The 10,080-nt window shown below is 37.1% G+C and overlaps 1 protein-coding gene across 1 annotated transcript in view; it reads right to left on the bottom strand.

The window, feature by feature from the left end:
- Positions 1-2,672: 2,672 nt before the first annotated feature.
- LOC107754293 (krev interaction trapped protein 1-like) overlaps positions 2,673-10,080 on the bottom strand; it is a 9,155-nt gene continuing 1,747 nt past the window's right edge. The window contains exons 5-17 of the mRNA XM_016570683.1: positions 10,064-10,080; positions 9,386-9,629; positions 8,607-8,722; positions 8,307-8,450; positions 7,964-8,120; positions 5,663-5,770; positions 5,389-5,545; positions 5,082-5,233; positions 4,567-4,733; positions 4,386-4,473; positions 3,159-3,365; positions 2,945-3,061; positions 2,673-2,874 (exon numbers count right to left, since the gene is read on the bottom strand). The exon at positions 10,064-10,080 is cut by the window's right edge and continues 113 nt beyond it. Coding sequence (XP_016426169.1) covers positions 2,797-2,874; positions 2,945-3,061; positions 3,159-3,365; positions 4,386-4,473; positions 4,567-4,733; positions 5,082-5,233; positions 5,389-5,545; positions 5,663-5,770; positions 7,964-8,120; positions 8,307-8,450; positions 8,607-8,722; positions 9,386-9,629; positions 10,064-10,080 — 1,752 coding nt within the window. The 3' untranslated portion in view covers positions 2,673-2,796. The remainder of the gene's footprint in view (positions 2,875-2,944; positions 3,062-3,158; positions 3,366-4,385; positions 4,474-4,566; positions 4,734-5,081; positions 5,234-5,388; positions 5,546-5,662; positions 5,771-7,963; positions 8,121-8,306; positions 8,451-8,606; positions 8,723-9,385; positions 9,630-10,063) is intronic.

The raw sequence follows: 10,080 nt of genomic DNA, 5'->3' as shown, positions 1-10,080 counted from the left end.
TCATTCATCTATCTATCTATCTATCTATCTATCTATCTATCCTTCCATCCATATATATATCTGTCAATCTGTCTATCATCCATCCTTCCATCTATCTGTTTTTCTGTCCATCCATCCTTTTATATATCTGTCTATCATCCATCCTTCCACCTATCTGTTTTTCTATCTATCTATCTATCTATCTATCTATCTTTCTGTCTCTCTCTGCATCCTTCCATCCATATATCTGTCAATCTGTCTGTCTGTCATCCATGTTTTTCTGTCCATCCATCCATCCTTTTATATATCTATCATCCATCCTTCCATCTCTTTTTTCTGTCCATCCATCCATCCATCTATCTATCTATCTATCTATCTGTCTGTCTGTCTATCTATCTATCTATCATTTTATCTCTCCATCCTTCCATCCATATATATATCTGTCAATCTGTCTGTCTATCATCCATCCTTCCATCTATCTGTTTTTCTGTCCATCCATCCTTTTATATATCTGTCTATCATCCATCCTTCCACCTGTTTTTCTATCTATCTATCTATCTAGCTGTCTCTCTCTCCATCCATCCATCCATCTATCTATCTATCTATCTATCTCTCCATCCTTCCATCCATATATATATGTCAATCTGTCTATCATCCATCCTTCCATCTATCTGTTTTTCTGTCCATCCATCCTTTTATATATCTGTCTATCATCCATCCTTCCACCTATCTGTTTTTCTATCTATCTATCTATCTATCTATCTATCAAAAACCAAAAATAAAACAATCCAACACTAATGGTCACTTAGGATGTAATAGAGTTAGTGGTTTCTAAACTTACCAGTTCTGATCTTAACCAAGTTATGGCTCCATCTATTTTGGCTCTCCGAAGCTCTTCGTTTACTTGGAAACTCTTTCCGATCGGATGAATAGCTGTCTCAGCGGAGGTTCTTGGTTCTGCCGATGTTCTGAAAGCATGTAACAGCTTGTTCTTGATGTTCTCCAGAACCATGATAGATACTGAGTCCTCATACTGAGTGTCGGAGTTCATTGTGATGTCCAGTCGAGCAATAACCGCGAGCACAACGGAGTTCTGGTCCAAATGTCCCTCTGAAATGATTTGAGTGCTTTTATACTGCTCCAGTATTTTTCATTGCCTTCTCTTCTACCCAACTGAAGCTGCATCCATCCTTTCACATAAGTCTTCCTCCTTCTTTGGCACACTGTCTCTTCGAACTAAATTGCAGAGATCGATACAGAGATTCCGTCCCGGATTTTAAGCTTGTTTTGTGTGCCTCTCCTGCTCTGGGACCAGTTTCTATGGCAATCCGGCCCCTCCACCCCGTCCCGTCAGTAACCCCAATAAGAATGGAGGGACATTGTAGACAAAGACTATTGTTGCACTGAAAAGATTCCCCTCCCCTTCTCCTTCATTCTGCTCCTCTAAGCCCCCATTCAAGCATTGTGTGAGAAACAGGGTGTGAGAAAGATCTCAGTCGTGTCTTTGAGGCATCACTGTCTCTGTTTTACAGCAAGTTCTCTCTGACCTTTAGATGGGTTTTAGCAGCTGAAAGATCTCCCTTTCAGCACCACAAACAAATGAGCGGTTGGGAAGTCGGACACTGTTACTCAACAGTTTGTTGAGAGCGAGAACGTTTTCATCACTTTTGTGGACACGGAATTCTCAGAGGAATGGAGAATTCACATCATTTTGGCAGGCCGAGAACAATCTTTTCGTTCTCTAGAGAAACAGGAACAGAAGTCTAGTGTTCTGCCTTCTGTTGTGTACAATGACTGCGACAAGGGAATAAGTGAGAAAAGGAAGGAGGGAACTATTGAAAGACATGACTGACCAAATCCTGTCAGCTCTTAAAGGATCTTTTATTTATCACCTAAAGGAAGCTGAATGAGAGATCTTGGACTTAATGAAGTCTCAGTGCATCCATAAATGTGATAGATTATGCAAATAATGCACATAAAAATGAGATTAAGATTTCCGGTCATAAAGCAGAGAACAACATGACAATATTATAGAGGCTGAATGTGCTGCTATTAAGCTTGGCGTGACAATTCGGAATAAGCCAGTTATCTTAGAAAAAACAGCCTCTGTTTCAACACCGAATGGAAATCTGCACAAAAACATGTCCTTGTGTCTAAGAGTTATAAAGGGGGATGATAGACGTTTCACTTGGATAATAATAAAACAAATATTTTGTTTTTTCTTTTATAAACTTTATATTAAGTGTACCAAAAATAATAAAATTATATTAAAACTATATTAAAAACTTATATTAACTTGTTTTTACAGGTTCACAATTCAGTCTGAATTACTCTTAGCAAATTAGCATTTTAAAAAATTAAGAAAAATGTAGTCATTTCAAATGGCTGTAATGGTCATGGAAATGTATCTGTGATTATATTATATTATATTAGTTAAACATTATATTACTGACTTACATGTGGATAATTATTTTGAAAGCTGATTATTCTCCCAGTGTATCAGAAAATAAATAATAAAGGCTTTTATTTATTATTCTTCAAAACATGCTTCAAACTGATTAATAATGATGGGAAATTTATAAGGGCTCTTTTTGTGATTTTTTTTTATTAAAATGTTAATATTTACAAAAACTGTTAAAATTTATCATGACATTATAAAATGCATATGATATTATATACAGTAAGAAAATATTACATGGTGAATTAGGTTAACATTTATGATGATATGTATATCTCTCCTTTTGGTATAAACAACTCTTAGTAATGTAGATTTATAATAGCATAAAAATCAAAACACATTACGGGATAACCGTAAGCTTATTTATCGGATGCAGCTCTGTCGTTTGGTGTGATCTGTCCACTCAACTTCATCAGCAGCTTGATGATAAGGCCGGCCTGGAGAAAAACCACAAACTCAGGTTTCACATTGTCACAATGAATGTCAAGATGCAAGGGAGACAAATACCTGTTTGGTGTGTACAATAAAGTTCTTCTTGTTCTCTAGACTGTGTATTTGGACATATTGGTCAGCCTGACCCAACTGCCACATAAATGTCCCATACTCCAGACTAAGATGAAGCACCTGATTAATAAAAAAAACACAATGTCACAGAAGATTTGAGGGATACAACACATGTGAAAGCCTCTGTCCGTATGATTTAAAGTGACTGAAATCTCACTTTTGTCTCCATGTTCATTAGATGCAGGCCTTTGGTGTTCACACCCACATACACTCGGATGACCTTGTGGGTACTGGAGCTGGCCTTGGTGAACACCTGTCCTGTGAAGAAAGCCGCCCCATAGGTGGGGATATCCCAGCAGTTCTGCAGAAAGAGTCTCTGGAGGTGGTGCATCTCTTTACTCACACCCTCACTGGTGCTCAAATTCTACAGACACACAAAGAATTGAGAAAATCAGACTAGTTGCAGAAAGACTGTTCCCATTTAAAGGGGTCCTATTATGCTCTTTTACAAAGTCTTGATTTTGTTTTGGGGGTGTACTAGAAAAGGCTCTCATACAAGGTTGTTCGAAAAACTTACAACACCTCTCTCCCCAGTCTGGCTTGAACGGCTCGAATAGTTTCTGTATCAAATGAAGGCCCGCCTTCTGAAATACGAAATGTGCTGTGTAAATATTGCGTCAAAATCAAATCAATTTGAGTGCGATTTAATCCCGGATGATTGTAACCGCTCTAAATTCGTCTGCCTTGGGAAAGCTAGTGTGTCTCCGACATAGTGATAACACTCGTTGCCTTCTCTAGTGCAGCTCAACCAGGTCTCGTCCCATTCGTCGATCCTTGTGATATCACAAATCCCAGAAAATATTGTAGTCCAAACAAGTCATTCGTTGTAGTTTTTGAAAAGTGATTTCTGTTAAATAAAATATCTCCTTTTGAAGTGGACTTTGAGCTTTGTAACTTTGCAGATCTTTTTTATGCTCAAACAGCAACATTACAGACTAACTAAAGTTGAAAAAGTATAATAGGACCCCTTTAAGAAGAACATACTGTATTCACTACTGTTCAAAAGTTTGGGGTCAGTAAGATGATAATTAACTTTCGATTAATCAAAGATTCCAGAAAAACTGTATGACGGTTTCCCCAAAAATATTAAGTAGCACAACTGTTTTCAACACTGACAATAATTATGAATGTTTCTTGCGCATCAGATCAGAATATTAGAATGATTTCTGAAGGATCATGTGACACTGAAGACTGGAGTAATGATGCTGAAAATTCAGCTTTGCCATGACAAAAATAAATTACATGAAATATGAAAATAGAAAACAGTTGTTTTCCATGTTAATTTTTTTCATCAAATAAATGCAGCCTTTGTGAACATAAGAGTGCAATAACATTAAAAATCTTACCAACACAAACATTTAGAAAATGTTCTGAATTGACACACCTTGTACTCGTGAAGTATCCTGTTAGTCCAGTGATGTGCTTTGCTCTTGACCTTTGAGATTGGAACTATGGATTTGAGGTTTTCCTCACTGCATTAAACAAGAAATATTCATGTCTTTTACCACAAACACGGAAACAGTAATTGTCAATATGGGGCAATCGATGAGGAATGAGCTACATACTTTAAAAAGCCCTGCTTGTGCTTCTTGCTGTCATAGTTTCCATAAATAATCTGCAGGAGGAGGCTGGCGAGAGTAATTAGCTTGCTATCTGATGCTGATAGGAAGCCTTTGAGGAGGCAGTGACGAGCTTCATCAAACAGAATGAGGATGGACTTTGGATCTTCAACCTAGGAGTGAAGTTTACATGAATTTCACAGAAGAATGTAGGAGACTCCAAACTAGGGTCCTCAACTCTGGACCTCGAGATCCACTTTCCTGCAGAGATTAGCTCCAACCTGGATTATACACACCTACCTGCAACTTTGTAGTCATTCTGAAGACCCTGATTAGCTTGTTCAGGTGTGTTTGATTAGGGTTGGAGCTAAACTCTGCAGGAAAGTGGATTTCGAGGTCCAGAGTTGAGGACCCCTGCTCTAAACCATTGCTTTCAAAACACCATGTGGATCAGGTGGAATTATTGAGCAAAAACAGATTGAGCAAAGATAGACAAAATATAATAATGTTGTGGCATCAACCTTTTTTTCTATTTCTAAGGGTAGCCGAACATCTCTGCGCAGAAAGAGCTGTGGAGTTTCCCTTTGGGGGTCCAGAGCGGTGAGATCAGTTACTATCTCGCTCCAGATCCGTAAGTGCTGCAACGGCTTATGGTATGGCTTCAGCTGCAGACCTGAAAAACACCACAGGTCAGATTTGTCTCAATCTAGATCAAATAAGAAAATCATGAGGCAAAATCTGATGTAATGGACAGAAATGTTACAAAAGTAAGTGAAGGTGATATCTGACTTGAGTTGTGGGTGTATTTTATCAGGTGTGGTGTCTCACTGAGGTTCTCTGAGCAGATCCAGATGGTGAAGTACTGTTGTGTCTCCTGCAACAGTCTCATGCCCTCCATAATCTGCTGCACTGTTGTGTTGTTCCCATGTTTCAGTTCCACAGTCCTATACGATCCATCCATGCGATAAATTCTCACCTTCTCATACTGAAACACACCAAAACGCGCTACTCTGTATCTACAAGACTTCACAATGGCGATATAGAACTGTAGCTCTGTGGAGCAGAAGCACTGTGTAGTAGAACAAAGTAGTTTCACTCTCACTGGTTTATTGTTGGCTTGCTGAAGGAGTTTCACCGCCTCCTCCCAGCTGTTCTGCTTGTTCTCTTCACATACTTGAAGGGGGGATCGTTTCTGTTGGTCCTCAATATGCTTAAAATGAAAAGAGATTGAATCATAACAAAATCCCAAAAACAATCTATCTGTCTATCTGTCTGTCTGTCTGTCTATCTATCTATCTATCTATCTATCTATCTGTCTGTCTGTCTGTCTGTCTGTCTGTCTGTCTGTCTATCTATCTATCTATCTAACATGGTAGTAATGTGCTAAAAGTGAATTAGCCATTTCTAGAAGTATAGTTTGCTATTCCATCCATTTATCCATTCTGCAGACTGCTTATCCACAGGGTTTATTGCTCTATTGCAAAGATTTTCAGATTTTTGAAAGTCAAGAGAGATGTCCTACCCATCCTAAGATTACTAAAAAGTTTTAGAAATAAGTACATTGCTGAGCAAAATAAACTTTTGAGCACACTTGGCAAGTTGTACATTACACCACAAAGGATTTAAACACCCAACTTTTCAAGTCGACTGTTTGTTGCTCATCACCATGCGCCACTAAGAAGATGCGTGTTCATTTTGCTGCTGAAATTCAGTAGTGCAAGTGAGAATAAACTCAAAATAAACAGAGGCTCAGGTGAGAATGAACACAATGAATAAAAAACATACTCATTTCTAATCCAAAAAAGAGAGAATGATTAGTACATCACTTACTCACATATGCAAGCAATCGAAGTGTAAAAACATTTCAAAGTGTAAAAACACAATTTTATGAAGTTGCTCTACATGGGACTTGAACCAACAACCTCTTAGTCACATCACTTATCTCATAGCGCCACCGAGAAATGTGTTCATATGGATGCCAAAGCACCATAGTACAAAGTGAGAATCAACTAAAAATTAAGACTTTGCATATACATTCACTGCATGTAGTATTTAATAAATTCAAACAAAATCATTCATAGGCACAACATCAGGAACAGAAGCAACTTTTGCATAATTTCTCTCCACAGTACCTCTTGCAGTCTGGGCATGTGTCACACTGAATTGCGAACCCATGACATTAAACATTCGGGATCTGTGGTATAACACACTGAGCTAGTCGCTCATGCATGTTCATCAGGCTGCTGAGGAGAGGATTGAGTGTGAGAATGAGCTCACCAAAAAAGTTCCTTAGCATGTTAAACAGATTAGCATGCTAAGCTAACTTAATGCTAACTTTAACTTAAAGCTTACGGTTAACCTGATAGCTGAAGAGCCACATTAGAAAGAATAGCAACCGGTTAGGATGCTAACCAATTAGCATGATAAGCTAACTAGCATAAATCAACAAACAGGCACGGAACTGTAGCGAATAGCAAAAATCTGTTCAGTCATTTCTGTGCGACTCGGTCCGTTTTTGCAAAAATCTTTATATCTCTGGAACACTAGGTGTTCAAGCTTAATTTGTGGTTAAAAAGTATATAAATTTAAAATTTTTTTAAAGAAAATGACCGATCGTTTAGCTTGATAAGACCCTTATTTCTCGGGCTGGGATCGTGTAGAGCCCTTTAAAGCTTCATTGAAACTACAATTTAGACCTTCAACCCATTGGTCCCCATTGAAGTCCATTATATGGAGAAAAATCCTGGAATGTTTTCCTCAATTTCTTTGCGACCGAAGAAAGAAAGACATGAACGTCTTGGATGACATGGAGGTGAGTAAATTATCAGGACATTTTTATTCTGGAAGTGAACTAATCCTTTAATGTAAGATATTGAATGTGTACAGTTTGAGGAGAGTTAATCAGAGTAATTTTCCTAGAAAAAAGGGTTCAAAAGTTATAACCATTTCAATATTGAATTTTTTAACTGGTGATAGCGCTATAGAGTTGGTCCTAGAGACCCAGATCGCTATTCTTGACCATCACTACAAGTGTCCGTTCATAGGGCTGTCATAGACACCCCATACAGAAGATAAGATAATAATATTTGTGTATATATATATATATATATATATAAATGCTACACTATTTACTCTAAACAAGTAAATAAAAAAATAATAAAATAAAATACTAAAAACTGTACAATATGAAAAATGTTTATTCATTTTGAGGTTTGTTATTCAAGTTAAAAAAGTGTTTTTAATTAAATTATATTAATATTACTTTGTTAATACATTAATTATATTAATATAATTTATATTATATTTAATTTAAATTAATAGTGTTTTGAAGGCACAGGTAATCTGAATATAAAAAAGGGGAAATTAGCATAGACAATTAAATATAAAATATTGTATTTCTCACTCTGTCTATGTCCGGGTGCTGCAGAAGCAGCTGTACAATTTCTGCATGACCCCCAATGGCTGCAAAGTGTAAAGGAGAGCTCAGCTGGCCGTTCAACAGATTGGGGTTACAGTTCCCTTTCTCCAGCAGACGCTTAGTGGCCTCCACCTTTCCATGCCTGTAGTCAGAGGAAAAACATATCGGTTTATATTTTTGAGGGCCTAATATATAAATTAATTGAGCAAAGTGGAGAGACGATGGGCAGAAGAGAAGGAAAAGGGATCCAAGTGATCTCATGTTTCTGACCTAAACAAATATTTCATATGTAATTACTTATTTAAAGAAACAAGAAGCTGTTATATACCAGCATGCATAATGAATGGGTGCCCAGTGGTCGCTGTCCAGCTGTTTAACCGAGAAACCACTGTCCAGTAGTTTGGACAGAAGCTCAGTGTCTCCTTCACAGGCACTGCGGTGCAGAGGGAAATCATCCACCCACTGGCGCTCTCTACAGGACACAGAGTGGTGACAAAAATCATGATCAATCCACCAACAGATGTATATTTAGATTCTTAATGTGGATTTAGTATTTGATAATCTCTGATTATTAATGTCTTAATAATATAATACACAGAACATTGGCACTTTAAGTGCATATACTGACTTGTCTTCTGTGACGCTGGTCATACTGTGCTGCCATTTGTCTCCCTTTGGAATCTGGATTTTGGAATAATCTGGTGCTCCCAAGCCAAAGTAAGGGTTGATGATGACTTTGTCCACCTTTATGCAAGAGTTTAATAGTTAAATCATTACCTTTAACTATTATTATGCATTCAAGTGATCAATTAGAAAAGAATTACACAAGACAAATGACTATTGAGTTTGGGGCCAATAAGATGTTTTAAGGTTTTTAAAAGATGTCTCACCAAGGCCTCATTTATTTATTTAAAATTATAGTAAAAACAGTAACATTGTTACATATTGTTAAAATTTAAAATAACTATTTTGTGTGTGAATACATTTAAAAATGTTATTTATTACTGTAATGGTAAAATGTAATTTTCAGCAGTCTTTAGTGTCACATGATCCTTCTGAAATCATTATAGTACACTGATTTGGTGCTTAAGAAAAAATTCTTATTTTCAATGCTGAAAACAGTTGTACTGCTTAATATTTCTGTGAAATGAGGATATATATTTTTTTAATATATAAGAACAGCATTTATTTTAAATAGAAATGATGTAACATTATAAATATATTTTCTGTAATTTTTGATCAAACGAATGTGTCCTTGCTGAATAAAAAGTATTCATTTCTTTCTTATTGACCCCAAACTTTTGAACAGTAGTGAACTTGGGTCTGTTCAATTAAAGGCACGGTCTATGAATGCAATTCAAAACACAACCTACTTTTTCTGGCCATAATCATGAAATAGAGTCTCACTCTGTTAGTGTACTGCAGATCTGACCCATAGAGCGGGTTCTCAATGCACAAGTCAGCTTTCTCCAGGGACATCATTTTGCTCTTGATCTCCAGAGCTGTATAACCCATATGGAGCGGGCCGTTGGTTTGCTTGCTTTCCACTGCATAGGCCGGATTACTCACACTAGTCTTCACACGGTCTACTGGAGCCGGCCGGAAAAGCGCAGGAATGGCGTGAGGCACAGTGTGCTGCTCTGCTAACCACCTGACACAACCAGTGCCAATACTTTATTAACACGTAATGTTGCTAACAACAACAATTCAATAAACATTTGTCTTATAGCTTTGAGATCCTCTGAATGCGAGTGTATTCCTAAAAAGCGCCTAAAATGATCTTTTAGAAAATAAAAACATTACATTTACAGTATTTCTCTACCAAGAAAACAGGCCAAAAATACAGATTTTTGTCCAGTCCTAGAATGAGAATGTCACCTCTACCTAATGCTAACCGAAAGGCTACAGGTTATATTAAAACAACAACAACAGTTATGACAATACGTCCTGCCCAACTTCCTGTTTCAACAGTAAATAGGCCACAGAGAAAATAAAATTGTCTTTATATTATCATAATAAGTATCTAAAGTCCTATCAGCATGATTTCCAGACACTTTGGTGGTCAGGGATGATGTTCAAACTTACTTGTCAAGAGCGAGTAG

The sequence above is a fragment of the Sinocyclocheilus rhinocerous genome, unplaced genomic scaffold (assembly GCF_001515625.1).
Source record: "Sinocyclocheilus rhinocerous isolate Xijiao unplaced genomic scaffold, SAMN03320098_v1.1 scaffold262, whole genome shotgun sequence".
In the NCBI taxonomy this organism is placed as follows: Eukaryota; Metazoa; Chordata; class Actinopteri; order Cypriniformes; family Cyprinidae; genus Sinocyclocheilus; species Sinocyclocheilus rhinocerous.
The sequence above is the reverse complement of the archived record's forward strand: the minus strand, read 5'-3'. Positions and strand labels throughout refer to the sequence as shown.